General features: G+C 42.9%; 1 protein-coding gene across 1 annotated transcript; it reads right to left on the bottom strand.

The window, feature by feature from the left end:
• Window positions 1–2,659: 2,659 nt before the first annotated feature.
• Window positions 2,660–20,071, bottom strand: Irf4 (interferon regulatory factor 4). Its single transcript, XM_048348506.1, is given in 10 exon segments — window positions 2,660–3,632; window positions 5,931–6,043; window positions 9,858–10,076; window positions 10,079–10,209; window positions 13,394–13,505; window positions 15,543–15,684; window positions 16,321–16,406; window positions 17,188–17,374; window positions 18,456–18,727; window positions 20,021–20,071. Coding segments are annotated over 9 exon segments (1,350 nt in total). The 5' UTR covers window positions 18,672–18,727; window positions 20,021–20,071; the 3' UTR covers window positions 2,660–3,488.
• Window positions 20,072–20,483: the final 412 nt, after the last annotated feature.

Here is a 20,483-nt window from a genome sequence, read left to right as displayed (position 1 = left end):
CAAAATGGACCTCATTACTTGTAAAGTCTCTTCTACCTCAGTGTCTGGAGCATATAGGAACATTTAGTAGAGTTGGCCCCTGGCCTTTCTCTTTCTTTCTCCTCCATTTCTCCTCCATTTCAGCCTCACTTCATGTTCTTCAAAGCAGTGAAAATAAATATCAGTAAAAATCAACCTTTACCACATTCATGTGACACTAATGAAGGATAAATAAGGTCTGTGTACATCTACCTGGCTCAGTCTCACAGATAAGGCATGTAAAGGAGAAACTTGTAAAATGAAGAGTATGGTAGGGTAGCCACGGTGCTACCTGTACATGGATGTAGGCAGTTACAAACAATTTAGGAGATAGTTAATAAAAATAGAGACCTTAAGAGTCTTATAGCTTTGAGAAAAACATTCACTGATAGAGAAAAGACAGAGTGTTATTACAGAGATATAAAAAGGATTGGAATTATATGTAGATTTTTACTTTAAAAGTCATCAGTGGGGAAAACTAAAATAATAGTGAGCCTTCCTGATGCAGCAGAGCAGCAAACATGGGGGGTGAGCATGCTTACAACTTCCTGTGTCTTCCAGAAAAGACATACAATGATGAAAGAGGGCCAGGAAGTCTCCCAGATGCCCAAGCAGGCTTCAGATGCCACGTGAGTCTTTCCAATCAGGCTCTAGGCTTCCCATGCTGGACCCCAGCCACACATCAGTGCCACTCAGGCCTCCGCAGGTTGAGGCAGTCTCACAGTGAAGCAGTGTCATTCTGGTTCAAGTCATGGTTCCAGCTACCCTGTTCTATTCCTCTTCCTCTCACCCAGGGTGTGTGTATACATGTGTATGTGGGGGTGGGGAGTATACAGAGTTTCAGACTGGAGTTGGTCATCTGGTTTTCTGCAGTGTTCCAGACATTAATTGCTACCCAGTTTTACTAAACATGAAAATCCCAAAAAGAAAGAAGCCAAAAAATAAAAGTAAAAAAACAAAACAAAATGAGATGGCTTCATTTTCTCTGTGATCCAGGGCTCTTTAGCATGAGTACCTAAAGTCTTTCAACACCATCTTCTAGTGGGGACAAATCAAATTTGACTGAATGTATCTCAATATGTGACAAGAAACAAGAAATCCATCCTTTCCAGGCACACAAGACAGCAGTCAGGTTCCTCACCTGACCATATCATAGATCACTCCCCGTGAATCACTCAAGATTTAAAATCAGCATAGATAGCTATCGAGAGGAGACGGAAGGCATGGCCCCAGCCAACAGACCTTTTCCTGAAAATGCACCTCCATTGTTAAAGCAGCACAATATTAAAGAAAATTAAAAAATATGCACAGCAACTGAACTCAAACATCTGCTTGGAGAAGGAGGACCTGTGGGTTCTGAGAGAATCCTGAAGAGAACTTAGGTGAACTGCTAGGATGGGATGAAATATTCTCTAGCGAGTTCGGAACCAAGTTGGAGGCCCTGGAAAATAGCAAGTTCTAGTTTTATCTTCTTCTTGACCTTAAGACAGGGATAATATACCCTCAAATACCTTACATCTATAAGATGTGTAAATTACTGCAGCTTGTGGGACATAATCTGCATATAAACATACCCATGCAGAGTGTTAGGTTAATAAGAAACCTTAAACCCTACTGGGCACATTGCAGCAGAATTCAATGACTGTACAAGAAGGAGCTAAGTCTCTACTGTTAGGTATAAAGAACACAGCATAAAAAGGTTTGAACTCAAAGATTTTTAAAGTTTATATATGTTTATAGAAAACTGAAATGTGTTGAAGGAATAAATTGAGTTATTCTTGTAGAGACTTTGAAGGAGGAAGATTTAAGGTAGGAAAAAAAAGAAGAGATGCTTTTCACTTTTTTTCCCTCTTGTAGATTCCTTACATTTTCCAGAATGTGTTATTTTAGTATTAAATAAAAAAAAAAACATTTCTTAAGAGTTAAAAACAACACATTCGGGCTGGGGATATAGCCTAGTGGCAAGAGTGCCTGCCTCGGATACACGAGGCCCTAGGTTCGATTCCCCAGCACCACATATACAGAAAACGGCCAGAAGCGGCGCTGTGGCTCAAGTGGCAGAGTGCTAGCCTTGAGCGGGAAGAAGCCAGGGACAGTGCTCAGGCCCTGAGTCCAAGGCCAAGGACTGGCCAAAAAAAAAAAACAAAAAACACATTCATTACTTAAGGAACTTGATAAATGCTGTTCCCTATATAATACAAGGGATATAGCAGGCTTTCAATATGTGCTTGTGAAATGAACTAAAGAATAAAGAGTGGCATGTATTTGAAAACTAGTGCCTCTTGCTGTGGCTTGAGTAACAGTGATTGTTTTGTAGTTGGAAAAAAGTATATGAACTTGGCTCCTCCAGTCTAAACAAAACAGATAAGAAAATAAGAGGTCAAGTTTACAGAAACAAGTGGGTATCTTCAGGATGCTCTAAAAGAATACATTTGGAAAAGGCCCGATCAAACTATTATTGGCATGAGGAAGCATCTAATATACAAAATAAGCAGAAATAGCCCTCTGAGTGGCAGCTGCACAGTCAGCTGAGTGCTGCCAGGGTGTCCTGACAAAGCTCATCAAACTGAGCTGCTGACTCCTCCCCTTTAGTGTTGCCATGCCTACTACCAATAGCCAACAAAACAAACAAAAAGAGGGGAAATGTCACAGAGCTTTAAAAATGTATCATCAGTACTTAGATTGTTGTTCTTTGAGGAAAAAAGGTCTTACCAGTAATTCAAAAGAATGTGACAGAGACAAAAAATACAAAGGAACAGATAAAACCCTCTTAAGTAGTTATTATTAGATTGTATGACAGATAAAAAAGACCATCCAAGAGTAGCCCTAATAATTTTGATTCAAAAAAATAGTCATACTCCATCAACTATGTTCCAGGAAAGCCCAAGGAGGGGAAGCAGTGAGATTAGGGGCAGAGACCATCCTGAGGAGACTCAAGCACACTCCTGGGCACTACAGTCAAGCCTCAGACTAAGAACCTCAGCCTGAAGTCCTTTCACTCAGTGAACATTTTGGCAACAACCACAGCCCTTATATCTATGGGGGGAGGAAGAAGCAGAGTAGTTTCCTATTCAGATTTTACTTCCCTGAGAAATGGAACATTTAACTGTTCTCCTGATCAGATTTAAAGATCTATACTTCAAGGTTTCTGTCTTTAAGCAAGAACTAATCTACACAAGATTGATGAAAGCGCTTAACTCAATGTAAACAAATTAATAGGTGAATTTTCACAGTTATTCATGACAGCAGACACTACAACACTGGAATCATCTACTTGTCGTGGTGGAAAACCATCCCTTCTTCTAGAAGAAGCTTGATTGTCAGTCAGATGCCCATGCTGCTGCACCTCCTCTCACTGCATTTTTCTCCATTGTGGAAATGAGACCTCTGCTTCTGAATTCCTCAGAAGAAATCAAGGACTGTGCTCAGAGTCAGATATTTACAATGAAACAAAATCATCTAGTAGTTGTTCACTCCTGTATGGAAGAATGGCGGATGGATCTGTGGTAGTCCTCAGGACTGGTAATGTGTTCAGGTAAATCATAGCCTCTCAGGAAATGTCCACTGTTTTGTTGAGCAAAATAATAAAGTTGTCTGGCTAGCAGAGGTTCCACCTTTAATAAGACATTTAAGAAGATGTTACTGAGATATTCTTTTAACATCCTGTAGTTGGCTCATTATGAAATAACCCTCAAATTTTAAAGATTAAAAGTTAAGTCAAGTATAAAGTTACATGCTGTAACACATTAGAACACTTCATATTTTGAACCATTGGAAGAGCCATTTTTAATTAGTCCTTATGCAAAACAACCTGCGAACAGAATCTATTTAGTTCTGAGTTGCAACTGAGACTACAGTTAAAGAGGATACTGTTTAACCAACTCTCTCTTTAATTTTACTTTTAATTAGGGCTGAACATTTTCAGATGAAATGGTTAAATTAAAAACCAAGTGAATTGGAGAGTAAGTCTAGTTGTGACTTCAGATTGACAGGGTGATGGGCTCACCCAAAACAACTTATGATGATAGGTAGGATTCATATTTTTACATCAATGGTAAAAGAAAAAGCCACAAAATTCAATTACACAAGCTGCTAGTTATGAGTGCGGGTCACATTCACCAAAACAAAACTCAATATATGGCTTTTAAGACTGGTATCTAAGACTGTTTTTATGATAAATTAATGTTAAAAGTTATTTATATAAGCCTTTTTAATAGAGTCTCAAACAAACTGCATGCTCTTGATAAGTCAATCATGCCATTAAACTGAGCCTTTATGTGTTTTGATACATGAAGACCAGCATAAATCCTTTATAAGTACCTGGGATTAATTAAACCCATCTAAACATTTTAATTTAATTTATTTTTATTAAGCTGATACTGGAGCTTGAACTAAGGGCCTCAGGCTCTTTCATGGCTTTTTTTACTCAAGGATGGTGTTCAACTACTTTAGCTGCACCTCCACTTCCTGCATTTTGCCAGTTAATTAGAGATAAGAGTCTCACAGACTTTTTTTGCCTTGGCTAGCTTCAAACTGCAATCCTCTGACCTCATTCTCTGGAGTAGCTTGGATTATAGGCCTGAATCACTAGTGCTTTTCCAAAGTCATTAAAAAATTCATCTTATGGGTAATAAGGTGTTCAATTTCTTTTTGGGACATATGATATCATTTTGAGGGCTGCCTTATTTGGCTAACCTTAAAGTCCCAATGATGCCTCACTTCTTAAATATTGTTTATTAATTCAAATTTTTAAGGCAATCCCTGTTGATAACAAATGCCAATGATTATATGAATTATGAACTAAATCACTGGATAGCATTCATGAGAAAATGATAAAGTCCAGGATTCTGTTTGTTTTTACAATCAAGAAGTGGGGTTGTATGTTCAATATTAGGTTTGAGAGTGTTTTATCTCTAATAATAGGAATTGAATGAGAGCCTGTTTTCCTTTTTATAAAAAATTTGTTTATTCATCATAGCTCTGCCCATCTTAAGCAGTGTTAGAGGAAGGACCAATCACTTGGATTTCTTGAAAGATACAGCTTCCTCTATCAACATGTCCAAAAACTAAATAATTCCTAAATATTTGTGGCAGAAACACATATGTGAACAAGCAGCTTCACGGTGAGAAAAAATAATTAAGGAATGTGATGCTTGCAATACAGCATTTTTTCTCAGTGGTACTGAAGTTTGAAGTGGCCTCCCACTTGGTAGGCAAGTACTCTATACTTGAGCCATACACCCACATCTTTAGTTTTCTTAAGCTCTTTATCAGACAGGGTCTCCTGATTTTGCCTAAGGGTCAGTTTCAAGAGGCAATCCTCTCACTTAAGGTTCTGGGACTTCAAGAATACATCACCACACCAACCTTACTCAAGTAGACTCTGGCAAAATTTTTTGCCTGGACTGGCTATGAGCCATAATCTTCCCAATCTCTATACCCCAAGTGGCTGGGATTATAGATGTGAGCCACCAAACATTTGGGGCTGGGGGGGGGGGGGAGAGGAGGCAGTACTAAAGTTTGAGCTCAGGGCCTTGTCCTTGTCCATGTTCTTCAAACCATTAAACATAAGAGAATGTTAAAGAACAACTTTTAGTATTCATCCTTTTAATTCCTGTAGTATAGAAATGTAACAAGTTGAAGAGGAGAGAAAGATGGAATTAGATCCCTGGTTTGAAACATCACTCTAGTACTGTGATGACAAGGTCTTAGGTGAACAGCATGTGGAACCTGAGTTATGCTGATCGCTGGACCTCACTTCCTCCTGTTCTATTTTGAGGTTACATTTATTTTCCCAGGTCACTTGACCTTTGCCTTTCACTTGAGACTTCTCTAAATTGGACTTAACTCTTGATAAAGAATAGGAAAATGCACTGATGTGTAAGTCAATGACAGTGTAATGGAATACTCACGTGGGCTGTGATGAGCTTCCTCTGCCTCTGGGGGTCTGGAAACTCCTCCCCAAAGCACAGAGTCACCTGGAATCTTGGCAGGGGCCGGCCGTGGTGAGCAAATGGCTGCAGCTCTGTGAACCCACAAGAAAAAACCCTCCTCAGAAACCCAGTAAAGCAGCTAAACAGGAAGCAAGAGCTGCCTGTAAGCTCCTCACTGTGAGAAGCCTTGAGTGGTAGGGTTCCTCTAAATAGGTCCCTGAGGGAAAGGAGCAGGCCCCAGGTCCAAAATCACATGTATATGTGTGCATTTCCTGACAGGGAAACTGCCAGAGGAACCAGGCCGAAGTTATGAACACTGCTCTGCAGCATTGGACCCACAAGAAAGCAAAAGGTTGCCAAAAGGAATAAAGGGGGCAGGAAAGAAAAAGAAATTCAGGCAAACCGGGGAATACACTTTTGTTTCTTAAAATGACAAGTTTCTGGCGTCCCAGGATTAAAACACTATTCCATGATTGCAGAGGCCACACTATTGAGCAACTGCTACCAGGGTAATGATAAAGCCTCACTGGGCCCTGCTCTGGTGGATATGCATATCCTGAAGCTAGAGCTCTTACCCAAAGATACAAAGCAAGAGGGACATTGTTGGGAAGACACTTACCCAAAGCCCAGGGGTATAGCTCTGTGGTAAAGCCCTAGCTTCACATTCTCAGTGCCTCAGGTTCTCTACTTAGCACACCAATAAAGGAGGAGGAGGAGAAGAAATACATGTGCTAAGCACTGATGATTCATGATTATAATCCTAACTACTCAGGAGCCTAAGATCTCAGTAATGATCTAGCTGATACAACAAATCCTGAGACTCTTATCTCTAATTAAATGGTAAAAACCAGAAGTAGAGGAATGGATCTGAGTTCAAGCTCCAGTATTGGCAAAATAATAATCATAGCAATATTAATAGTATAAAGAAAATGAAAAAGTGCATGTGTCCAATTTCTGGTATTGAGCCCTGTCAACCTTAACAGATTCAAGAAAATTCTTAGGCCTTGAGGTAGATTCTAAGGTCTTATCTTCAAAAGAATAGAATGTATATGACTGAGGCTTATATAGAGTAGCAGTGCAGCTGTGGTTGGTCGTTGTGAAATGTGCACCCTCAGCTATGCCTTTGGGGACAGTCCCTGGCAGGGTGCAAGTCCTGAATTAGTAGATATCAAAGATTCCACTGCTCTCTGCAGATGAAATGTTTCTAGCTAACTCACAACACCCTTTGACTTCCTGCTTTCTCTTTTCCTTCTTTTTCCAGAATTCAAATTAAATGCAACAGACTTAGAATATGTAAAACTCACTCACACTGCTGTGGCCTGAAAGGATACCTACAGATACTAATAAGTGTGGATGCTAATAAGTGTGGCAAGTTGGCCTAATTCTCTACAAATCCCTGCTTCAACTGCTTGCTAACCCCAAAATGCTTGGTGGGAACTTTTAACCATGTGGAGGCTGGCCTGCCCACCTGTGGTGTCTAATGTTCTCCTTCAACATAAGTAAACCTCAGAGACTCTAGGCCAAAAAAAAAAGAGAGAGAAAGAAAGAAGGGAGGGAGGGAGGGAAGAAAGAAAGAAAGGAAGAAAGAAAGAAAAGAAAGAAAGAAAGAAAGAAAGAAAGAAAGAAAGAAAGAAAGAAAGAAAGAAAGAAAGGAAGGAAGGAAGGAAGGAAGGAAGGAAGGAAGGAAGGAAGGAAGGAAGGAAAGAAGGAAGGAAGGAAGGAAGGAAGGAAGGAAGGAAGGAAGGAAGAAGGAAAGAAAAAGAAAATATGCCCTGGTTACATGGGGAGAAAAGGAAAAGAGGATCAACTTTTACTTGGAACTAAATATTGAATTCTACACAAATCAGTCTGCAGCCTGAGGATGATGTCCTTCTGTCACACCAGTTTCTCACCTGCACCCACAGGTTACTTGTGCATCTGTGACTCAAAATGTACCTTGCAGATCAGTCACACGCTTGGTAAGAGAAACTAGGAGAAACAGCAGCAGATTCCTGGGATTTTGTCATTTGAAAGCTCTCTTCCCGTGGTGTAGTTTGAATCCAGTCCTCTTGGGAAACTCAAACTTGAGAAGTAAGACTACCTTCCTGGACAATCTTATAATCATTTCAGATGTCTCTTAGCATAAACACTGGGCCTGACACCAAGACATAAAAGGCAGTATGACCAAGACTTGGAGGTGATTTGCTGCTTGGATGAAAGGCATTGGCCCTGAGTACCTTAACCACATAGCTGCCTTAGGGGAGCCAGGGTCAATTCTCTTCTTCCTTCTTGTGACCCATCTCTATGTCAAGAGCTTTTATCTAGGGACACATTTATTTGGGGACACTAAAAGAATTTAAATAAGCTGAAGCAAATTTGGGTGAGGCACTGGCACTGAGCCAATAGGCACTTTATGTTCTTACTGAAAAAGAACAGAATGAAGAAGCACCTTCAAGAACCAGCTTCCTACTCCTGGGTATGTATCTGAAGGATGGAGATAAAGTCAGCAAGGTTAAGGGCTATCTGCACTGACTGAAGCATTGTTTACAAAAGTCCCATTCAAAGAAACCAGGATAAGGAATGTATACAAGGACTCAGAAAGAGATAAATGGATACAGAGAATGTGATGTGGTGTGTGTTTGTGTGTGTGTGTGTATGTATACAACACTAAGCTTGTAAAGAGAAGGTAAACCTGTAATTTGCAACAGCATAGCTGAACCTGAAGTGAATTATTGATAAATGACTTAGGCTTGCATAGAAAGAAAAATAGGGCTGGACCTCACCTGGAGAAACTAAAATAGTTGAACTCATGAAAGTGGGGTAGAATGGTGGTTATCAGAGGCTGGGGGAGATGTGAGTGGCTCTAGGTCAAGAGATAGTAAATTTCAGTAAATCAGGAAGAACAAATTCAAGAGATCTGAATCCATCCTTGAGATGCCTCCCTTAAAAAAGATATTTATGTGAGGTAATACATCTGTTAACTAGCTTAGCTGAATTTGGCCATTCTATACTATGTACATATTTCAGAACAATATGCTGTTATAGGTGAGGGGAGGTACATGAAAAACCAACTTCATGGGGTATTTCAGACAGGGCATGTGTGAAGCAGTAGATTTAGAATAAAAGTGCCCAAACTAGCCATAATCGATAGGCAGAACAACTTTCCCTACCCAAGCTGCCCTCCATCCAAGGGTCCCCTCTGGATGAAGCCAAACTATGATCTGGTCAAAGATTTCACAAAAGCCAGCTCCGGACTAATTTAACTTCACAATATGAAAACTAGGGCAACAAAAAGTATTGGAAAATATGATGAGACACACTTGTATATGACAGAGAACATAAAGCCCTGTCATCATTTCTCTCTAGCTAAATCAATTCAGTGCATGCTTAGCCTTGGTCCACCTGTGGGGTAGCATCTGCATAGACAATACATCTTATAACCAAGAATGTTATCAGTGTACTTTTCTAACCTTTGTTATTTTTGTTGAAACCAGAAAAGCGCTGAACTATCAGGAGATAAGCTTGTGGAAGTCACACTATCAATAAAACCGGAACCCTGTGAAGAAAACTACCACTGAAAACCAAAATGGAAAGGTATCCACTTAGTACCACAACTACCATGGCTATTTCATCCAGACTCTTCTTTGTGCCCCGTTGCTGATGTGAGGAGCAAATGGCAGGCAGGCAGAGGTAAGATAGGAACCCAGAAGGAAATCTATTCTGGGATGATGCCCACTGGGTGCATAGTAGGAGTTAGAGCACTGTCTGGGGTAAAAGGGACCCTGTCATGTTCGGACTGTCATGGCTGGGGCTATGGAATGCAAGAGAGCAGCCAGGCAGGAAAGTACTCCTACAGTGACTTCCTTAGATTGAAGGATGAATAGGATTCCTAGTTGTCGGATAAAAGCAGCCAATAGAGTATATTACCTGACAGAAACTGCTGTGTGTCAAAGAGCTTGCAGGTCTGGTCTCTCTCCAACTTGTTGGGTCGATCACTGCACAGTGCCAGAGGCCCATCCCAGTAGATCCTGCTCTGGCACAATCTTTTGGCATAAAGCCCATCTGGGGCCATCCACAGGACCACACCCCTCTCAAGGTGACTCAGCAGCTTTTCAATGTTCTTCCTCTGCCCATTGTCTTCTGGTAAGGGAATAGGACCTGGTCCAGGTTGCTGGCATCATAGGTGTGTCCGTGGGAAATTCGGCAACCCTCGGGGCTGGATGTGGTTAGTTCCTTCACCAAGATTTCTCGGTAGTATAGGCAGATGTGCAGCGACAGTCTGAAAACACAGAGTTCTGGAGTCAATGCTGTTGGGCCTGGGCCATCTGCCACCATGCCCAGAGACTCAACCAGAAACAAAGGACAGAACACTAAATCTCAAGATGCACCAGGAGCAAGCAAGAAGTTCCAGTGTCTAAGAAGTCTGGGAGAACATTATTCTCATAAAAATTACGTTGAAGTGAAATCCCATTGTATAACTACTTAAAGATAGTTGTTAAAATTTTCTATGTAAGAAGACGTAGAGATACCGCATGCCTTGTTTCCCCCATTGAGAATTCCAGGAGATTAGTGCATTTCAATACTTAAAGAAGCCCACAGCAAGAAACTTATTTATCTACCTCAGCAGTTTCCAAATGCATGTGACCATGTATTCTATTTTCTTGTGGGGGAGCATATCTTTCACTAATTTTATGCAAAACAGAAAGAACCTTTGTTAATAACGTTATTTTTGAATGATAATGAGGATGAAAAGAGTAATAATATTTGTGTATAAAATACTATGTCAGATGTCACTAGGAATTATTAAAGCAAATTGATTCTGCACATGGACTTTAATTTCTAGTAGCAAAAAGAATTACAATGATTCTGGGCACTAGTGGCTCACACCTTTAATCCTAGCTACCCTCAGGAGGCTGAGAGTTGGAGGATTGTGCTCTTAACCAAGAAAATCAGAAAAGCTGAGAGACTTCATCTCAAATTAACCAGCAAGAAGCCAGGCTGGAGGCATGGCTCAAGTGGAAGAGTGTTCAGCTGTGAGCAAAAGCCAAGCAAACTTGAGGCTCTGTGTTGAAGCCTTGGCACTGGCGCGCACACACACACACACACACACACACACACACACTATTATATATACATGTATGTATATATGTACATACATATGTGTATATATCATATATGTACATATATATATGAATGCAAATATGTCAACATACCTCCAACTTCCTAAAATATCAATATGATGTGATTTGGTAAAAATTATACACATATGTTGAAGGGTAGGTCCTAGGCTTTAAGAATGGTGATGGGGTGGTGGTAAATGGTATTTTTATCTTCCACTTTTTTCCTGATTTTAAATTAATTTCCTACTGTATACATATGTATACTCATATATATGTGTATATGTATATAATATATATATGTATGATTCTTTTTTTTTTTTTGCCAGTCCTGGGGCTTGGACTCAGGGCCTGAGCACTGTCCCTGGCTTCTTTTTTGCTCAAGGCTGGCACTCTACCTCTTGAGCCACAGTGCCACTTCTGGCTTTTTCTGTTTATGTGGTGCTGAGGAATCAAACCCAGGGCTTCATGAATGCTAGGCAAGCACTCTACCACTAAGCCATATTCCCAGCCCATATGTATGATTCTTATAGGAAGAAATTAGTGAGAAAAATGCTGTAGGAGACAACTGTTAATATTGAAATCTCACTAAGCTTTGTGTTTTAAGATTGAACATATCTCTAAAATATGTTTTCTAAAACTTTAGGGAAAAATTAAATTCATTTACAATAGCCTTACTGAGTTTATAAATCTCTTTAAAATATCAAGCATAGGCAGAATGTCCCAGGCTAGATTTGCAAAGAACCCCTTAACTGAGTTCCTGGACTGAAAGAGAACTGGGAATCATAGTTCTGTGATAGATGTACTCAGGCTTATAACTAATGTCTCTTATGCACATCAAAAAAAAAAAAAAGAAACCCACAAAAGCCTCTTATTCCTCAATGACAGGTTTTGATATGTAGCCCACACCACTGTCTCTTCCATTTCTGTCACTGCAAACAGCTAGTCAGGTATTTCACTGATGACAGTGGGTATTGGCCATCAGAGATGACTTATAGGGTAGGTTTCATTTCATTCATGTCATCAGAAATCACGAGGTTGAAGACACATAAATAACTGTTGGTTTCCTATTCTTCAAATACCCACACAAGTTGTATGTGATCAAGAAAAGGGCTTGAAAGTTGCTAAAAACAGACAAGGCTTGCTCCTCAGAAGTGCTTTCCTCTAGAGGATACCCTCAGTTATTCTATGCATCTCAGGAAATGGCTACGCCTCTCAGAACTTGCGATCTAGAAGGATATGGCAGGAACTGGAAGGTAAAACTCCTCCTCTGGGAGCCAGGAAAGTTCCAACTCTCCTCTTCCTTAGAACTTAGTATTTTTGTCACAGACTGTTAAAGAGCCAGTGGCAAGATATGATTTCTGAAGTGTAAGTTATTTATTTATTTATTTAAATTCAAATTCTACTTGAAACAATTCAAAATATCCTCAAAATCATAAATACACCGATAGAAATACATGCTGCACACTCTGTGATAGCCTTTCTTAAAGTAGATAAGCTTTTCCTGGTGCATGGATTCTTCTAGAAATGGGAATTTACAATTAAGAACAGATCCATATTGTATAGATGATCAAACGGCATGGTCCCCTTGGGTGTAAGAATGCCACTAAAGGGTAGGGGGTATGAGGGACAAGGTAACAAACAGTACAAGAAATGTATCCAATGCCTAATGTATGAAACTGTAACCTCTCTGTACATCAGTTTGATAATAAAAATTTGAAAAAAAAAAAAAAAGAATGCCACTAAAGCCCAGCAATGGTAGCCTACACCTGCAATCATAGCTTTGAGCAAAAAAAAAAGGGGGGGGGGAGCCTCAGGAACAGTGCCCAGGCCAAGCTGCAGGGCCAGCATGTGCACGCATGCGCGTGCACACACGTCATGGTGACCAGTGGCCAAGATCCACGTCCTCAGAAAATGAATGCAAGACCACCTGTTTATAGCTGAACCCTGGACAGATAGACAGCTTTCTGTAATGAGAAGCCTTTATGCTTTTCTAAAAAGTTATCCTATCATGAAGATGTTGGCTACAGGAAATGTTTAAAAATGGAGTGTTTTCACAGTCCTAGAAATTCAGAGAAGTATTGATAGAGCAATTAGAATGACTCTATCAGTGTTCGGGACTGTTATCAAAATCACAAGCTAGCTGGCTTTGCGTCTAGATTTTCTCACAGGTTCTTTATTCACTGTGGTGACTACATAGCCTGGGTGCCAGGATGCACCTACACCCACTCCTGAACCCAAGGGTGCAAAGTGAGTATTTAAATCCATGCCCAAACTACCCCAGGAGAGCAAAGCTAAGCAGAGGCTGGGGCCTCCCGTGGGTGATGCCAGAAGCAAGTACAGCACTCACCTGACAGCGCCAGGGCTTCAGCAGACCTTATGCTTGGCTCTATTGGGATTCCAGGAGCCTGAGATTCAGGTGGGGCACAAGCATAAAAGGTTCCTGTCACCTGGCAACCTGCATTTGCAAATGAAAATCAGATGATGTCTAAGCAGCCTCTGAGGGCACTGGGTTTGGGAGGGAGGACCTGGGTCCCCTGCCTTCCAACCAAAGCCCAGCTCTAAGCATCCACTAACAGAGGGCACATGGCTGTGAAGCAAAAGCAGGTCAAATAGGAGGAAAAACCAAGTTTGAAAGAGGAAGGAACTGTTGTTCAACTTTGAAAGAAAACACAGAGCTCTCTCTGTGTCTCTGATCATAGAGGTTGATTTTAAAAGTAACAAGTTGTTTAGTACACATCTTTATTTTGTTTACTACTTCTGGATTCAGAAGATAATAGAACCATGCTTCCTGAGCCCCAGTAGGCATGTGCTACAATAGATATGAATACACATGGCTGGAATATAGGTCAGTGGTACAGAACTTCTCTAGCCCTGGGTCAGATCCCTGACACTGAACATGAAGCTAATTTATCTGGCACTTCACTTACTGTTATCTATGCTATCTATGCATTGAAACACATCTATCCATTCTAATTTCTGTGCAATCTAAAGCATTGCTCCTTTCTTGTGACTGCTATTGGTGCACTTGTCCCAAGCCTAAAATTTCAAATACTAGTTTAATGTGAGTTGATTCTTCTACAGCAAACTAGAAAAACAAACTTTGCTTCACATCACTCTTTAGACATGAATAAAATTTAATTTCAATTAGATATGGTACTAAATACAAGCATTAAATAGTGATAGACTCCAATGCCAGAATGATGGAGGCAAAGGAGGAAAATGAAGGGACAAGGAATTGTGGAGAACCAAACACTCCAAGAACACATGGAAGGATGAGTGTGGACTCATTTCTGGACTTTGATTTACATAACTAACTCTAAAGTCCTAAAAAGCTTGTTACCATTCATTGGACACACATTGAAAAAATTTTCTTTACCTAGAAAACTAGTTAGAATACAATGTCTCATTTTTATGTTTGTAGGACTCTTTATGGGCATGAAACTACATATAATCCAGAATAAGCAAGTCCTTGGGGACTCAATAGTAGCTAGGTTTCTGTAGTGGTATTTTGTATTTTCATTTTTTATGGTGTTTGTCTACTCCACTCACCTCTAATATGTATCACCTTTAACGCTAAAAACAGCTACAATGCACATATCACTGCACAAAAGAGGTATACCGGCTCAGTAATCTTTCCCCATGTTCCCATACAGCTAATGTATACTCACTTTACAGATGGGAAGAAAGAAATAGATTAGTGAGATTATGTGACCCTTTGTTAGTACTAAGGGACAATCCAAGAGAAAAGACTGTCAAAATCTCTTATTCAGGGAGGATGAAAAAATATGAACCTATTAAGATTGCTATATATATATTATATGTATATATACTTACATATAATATATATTATGCATATGTATACATATGCATATGTATACATGCATATGCATGTATATGTATGTAAGCATATATATTAATATAATATATTAATATAATTTGATTATAATATAATATATACAGTATTACATATATCTATGTATGTATCTATATCTCTAGATATCTATAAATATATATGTATCTATATCTAGAGATATAGATACATATAGAGATACAGTTATAGCCAGGTTGCCAGATTGTCATCTGACAACCCCGGTCTTATGTAGAAAGTGGGGCTTTGTCTTAAAGGATATAGAACTGAACTCCAGATCTTTTCTAGGATTTTCTGGGCACATTACTTACATTCTGTGAGCTTCCATGACCTCCTCTAATTAAAAATTTTACATTTTACCTATCTGGAATGATCTCTGGGGTTTTAATTAAGGCCCCACCTAGGGAAGGGTGTAATACTGTTTCTGAGATTCTATTTGTCTCTGAAGACCTTAGCATCCAATAGGACAAAATACAACCCAACCCCCACCCCCATGAGCTGCACAGATCTTTCTGGCAGCCTCTGGAAAGGGGAAAGCCAAGTGGTGCTGTTTAGGAGGACTGTTTGGGATTTCCCCACAGCCAAAGTCTGCTCTTTGGTCTCATGGCCTAGCGCACTCCTTACCATTTTCACATGCCGGGCCTTGCCAATGGTGGCCACGAGCACCAAATGTCACAGGACATTGATATGGGATTTCTGAGTGTGGCTGTTCTGGGATATAATCCCTCCAGCTTCTGTCATGGGGTGGCATCATGTAGTTATGAACCTGCTGAAGAAACACAGGAATTGCTTAGATGAAAGCATCTACTCTAGGGTGCCTACCTATCCCCAAACTCCTCAAGGAATTTCCTCCTTGGCTTAAAGCCAAATCATTTTATCAACCCAAAAGACTGGGGGAAAAGTGTTTATAAAAACTAGGTGGAAAGTAGCCATTGAAGATCTAAAAGCACAATTGAGACATTGTTGTAAAGTAACAAAATCTGTGTAAAGTTTCATCATATGGTTCAGCCCTGAACCAAAAATACTGCAGGGAAATTTGCCTTCTTTTACCCACCAAAGCAAATAAAACAGAGCTGTAATTCAGATCAGGAAGCCTGGAGAGATCAGCTGCCCTGTGGTTTCACATGATAGAGCACTACTTCCAAAACCTTTGACTTCTACAAAAGATCTGCTTCCCAGGGATTTTGAGAATCCATAGAAAAAGTATATCTGACAGGCAGGACTCAACCATCAGGGAATGATGGTCACTTCGAAAGTGAAACATGGATTCAATGACTAGGGGTTGGTTTTATTCAGCTTTTGGACCAGTCATAGCAAACACTTAAATCCTGCTAGTTTTGCTTAGGTTTTCTCCTATGGACCCAGCCCATAGAATCCAGAAGCCCAGCACCCTCTCCTGTACCTGGGCAGGGAGTGAGGTATAAGATGTCATGGTATATGGGTGGCCCATGGTCATCTGTGGGTCTTCCAGAGGAAGCTGCTTTGCTCCTGTGTTTGAGGAAAAGGAAAAAGGAGCTGACTTAACTAGATATAAAATACTGGAAAAATACCTAAGGGCTGGATTCTTAGAATGCGTAGTACTGTGTGGAGAAATAGGGATTTTTAACATTTCCCTTGAATGCTTATTTATTCATGCCATTCAACTAATTATACAAGCTCTTACTAGTGTATAATAGGTTTTTTTTTTTAAGGAAAAACATGTTTAAATGTGTTTTATGACCAACTATCCTCCACCAAACAGGTGCTTCCCAGATGAGGTCACTTCTATGATGTATTTAAAATGAAGATTGTTTCTCTTGGATATACTGGTCAGAAAGAAGGACCCTGGGACCTGATTTTAATAAAGCACTCATCTGACTGCATTCTATTCTAAAGTTGTCATCTTTATTACTATAAATGTATCAATTCATGGGTGTGCGGTATGCTTCCCCTTGTAGAAAATGGTTATTCATTATAAGTTATTAGGTAATTAAACCTAATGAGTCTTCTAGTTTTTGTTTGGAAATTTGGCCTGTACTGTTCTTGAATTGCCTAATTGAAAAAATACACAATGCAAATATTGACGAACACAGAAATTATCCTGTTCAGCTATCATAGGATTTTCAATGTATAATCTAGAGTATGTGGGCAAGAGGCTGCTGGCTTGAACATAGATAAAGCAAGAGGCAGCAGGCTATAGAAGAGCAAAAAATAGCCTGCTAATAAAGTTAAGACACTATAAGCGTGAGGCTGCCTCTATTCTGCCACCCACATTCAGAAAAGCCCCTACCTTTCTTGGCTCCCTCTGGAACAATCCGGTACACCTTATATGGGTCAGAAATATCAAGCTGGCTCCTCTCAACCAATTCCTCAAAGTCATTGCTCTTGTTCAAAGCACATCGTAATCGTGTTTTCCAGGTAGGAGGGTCTGGCTTATCGATGCCTTCTCGAAATTTTCCTTTAAATAGTGCCCAAGCCTGGTTGGGAAGGATGAAAAGCATGAAAAAAAATCAAAACTCAAGTCTTTAAAAAAAGAATCAGGAGGCTATGTTTCTTAAAGAATGGTGCTTCAAATCGACACTGTTGCTTAAAAAAGGGTCAGAAAGACTCCAGGGGTCCACTAGGTAAAGCATTTCTAACCTAAGCCCCTATCACTGGGTATTTATAAAGTGCAAGCTGGGCTGTGGAGGCTCCTGAAATGGAGTCTACCCATTCAGTACCTGAATTAAGTGTGGCCAAGACAGTGGCCAAAAACTGTTGTCAGAAAAGGTCCCCACAGAGCATATGTGAATGGTCACATCGTCTAAGGTACTCTCAGAGGGAGTTCCCTTCCGCTGCCCTTCTCTGCCAGCAGGAGGGGGCTAGACCTCATAATTCACAAGTTGGAGTGCTGTGGGTGGGTGGGGGAGAAGGAAGGGAGAGAAAAGGAGAGGGAGAGAGGGAAAAGGGAAAGAGAGAGAAGGGGAGAGAGGGAAAGAGAGGAAATATCCAGAGATGGAACCAAATATTGCAAACTGAATCTAAGGAGGTGGGGTGGGGGGTGGAATCCAGAGTGAGAAACAAGAGTAATTAGGAAAGCAGACACAGTAAGGAAGAAAACCAGAAGGCAGATAAGAGCACTGACTAGTGAGTGCCCCGTGGGACAGAAGCGCACTGGGGCCAAATAAGGCAGAGAGGGATCCAGAGGGTTTGAGGCTTGGCTGGGAACCCAGGAACCCAGGAACCCTCAGAGCAGCAACCACGTGCCCTCAGGCCTTTGACCGCCTCCTGGACAATACTCCAGGGATACACTGTTTCCGGAGCCCTCTGACTTCCTGGAAGTACTTGTTCGGGATTGGGAAGGGTCCTCCTTCCTCCTTGCCTTCTTCCTTGGCTTTGGGCAAGTGCCACCTAATGCTCCTGGCCACTGTCACTTAGGACTCAATCCATCCCACGCGAGGGGACAATAAGTGGTTCGCTGCGGGATAGCGTGTGTGTGTGTGGGGGGGGGGGGGTTCTAAGGACTCAGGGACTCACAGCCTCTCATCTCATCCCACCCTGCCCCGGGCCAGTAGTGACCTTGAAGAGGGCGGCGTCTTCCTCGCGGTTGTAGTCCTGTTTTCCTGCGTGCTTCCACGGGATGCGGAAGATGCTCTTCTCCTCGTTTTCCCACACCAGCCCGGGGTACTTGCCACTGTCAATTTGGTCGATCAGCCACTGGCGGAGTTTCCCATTACCGCAGCTCACGGTGCTCATGCCGAACTCTCCGCCTCGGCTGCCGCCCTCCAAGTTCATGCCCAAGGTGCCGCCTGCCACCTTGCGCGCCTAGAATCTCACTGGGCACTCTCGGGCTGCAGGGACATAGAGCCGCCCTTCAGGACTCGCCGCACGGCTCCGGGTCACCCGGTCTCAACCCCTTCCCGCAGTGGCCCCGGGACCGGCCCCCGGACTCTGAGGCTTGGGAGCGTGAGGCACAGTGCCAGAATCCCCCATGGAACAGGCCTTGGAGGATCCCCTCAGCACTCACGGTTCTACCGCTTCCCTCGCGCACCCTCCACCGAGGCCAGCCTCCTTTCCCCATTCTCTCACTCTCTGCGTTATTTTAACGCACCCCCACATCCCAAAGGTTCTGGGACACATGCAACTGTCCACACACTGCCGGATCCAGCCGTCCCCTTTGGGTATTCGGTTTGCGCACTCACTTGCTCGGGTTCCTCTTTGTCCACCGCAGTCCCTCCCCGTCTCACTTTTCCCTCCGCTCTGGGGGGGTGGGGGGTGAGGGGGGAGGTTCCCTTACTCATTCCTCACTTCGCACTCCTGGGCTCCCACAAAGATGCGACCTCGCACGTGGAGGCTCGCCTGCCTCCAGGCTCTGAATCCAGGCTTTCTAGGTGTGAAATCCCTAGCGGGTCCTCCACTGATCTTTCTTTACCCTCCTTTGGTCCCCAGAACGCTCTCAGCGCTCTCCAGCTAGCTAGGACGAAGTGAGCCCTGGAGGCAACAAGTGGCCGCCTAGATGTATTGGTTTGGAGCCGGGCATTCTGAGTGCGGAGCAGGGCAGAGAGGGTGCTGCGGGGGTTGGGGGGGTAGGGGGGGTGGGGAGGATTCAGTACCCAGGCCTGGTGGCAAACCAGATCACTGGGATGGGGTGGAGGCAGCACTGCACAGGGCTCAGAATCTCCCACATTTGGAGCCTCTCTCCCTTCATCAGCACACCAGAGCCTGGGGTGCGTTTGGTCCCTTAAGAACGAGGAAGGAGCCTCTAATAGGTGCCAAAGGGACTTGGGGGCTGTCCTCCGTGGACAAAGCGGGCCCCCGCCTCCTCGGTGTGGATTCCCTTGACTGCCCGCCTCGGCCACTCCAGGGGTCCCGACGGTTCCGTTGGCCCAGGCCTCCCGCGCGTGGCGCCTCTGGGGCGCGGGCTGGGGAGCAGGGTGAGGAGGCTTGTAGAACCGCGAGGGCGGCGGGATGCTCTAGCCGCGCCCAGGAGCCTGCACCTGCACCCCAGACCCGGCACAGACGGGCAGGAATCGGGGCTCCCTGACCCAGCAAGCACAGTTCCCACTGAAGCTAGGGTCCCCGGCGCTGTTCCATCCTTTTACGCCATCCTCACACTACTTCCCCGGCCTGATTCCTGGCCTTACCTCACCGGGCACTCGGAGTTGAGGGCAGCGGTGCGTCCCAAGTTCAAGTGGTGAAACCAAGAGTGAGGTGAGAAAGAGGAACTTTATAGACTTGACAGCCGCGGCGGGGCGGGGCGGAGCGGGCGGCGGGAGGGGCGGGGCAGCTCCGCCTGCGGGGTGGGTGGCTGGGGTTGCTGGCCCATACCAAGGGCCCCAGAGGAGCCCGCGAGCCTGGGTGCCGGCGATCGTCGGTGGCGGGCGTAGGAACTCTGACCCTCGGTGCCTAGAGCCCGGCGTGCGCGACCCCTTCAGAGCTGCGTCCTCCCAAGCTCCAGGCGCGAAAGGACCTGCCCCCAAGGCTCGTAGAAAACGAGTCACAGCTGAGATCGCTCTGCGGCCGGGGCGGGAAGTGGGAGGCTAGTAGTAGCGGGAATCTAGAGCCTAAAGGACTTCCTTTGCAAAGCGCATTGAAAAGTACGTGTGA

This window comes from Perognathus longimembris, chromosome 6 (assembly GCF_023159225.1).
Source record: "Perognathus longimembris pacificus isolate PPM17 chromosome 6, ASM2315922v1, whole genome shotgun sequence".
In the NCBI taxonomy this organism is placed as follows: Eukaryota; Metazoa; Chordata; class Mammalia; order Rodentia; family Heteromyidae; genus Perognathus; species Perognathus longimembris.
This window is presented reverse-complemented; position numbering and strand designations above follow the sequence as displayed.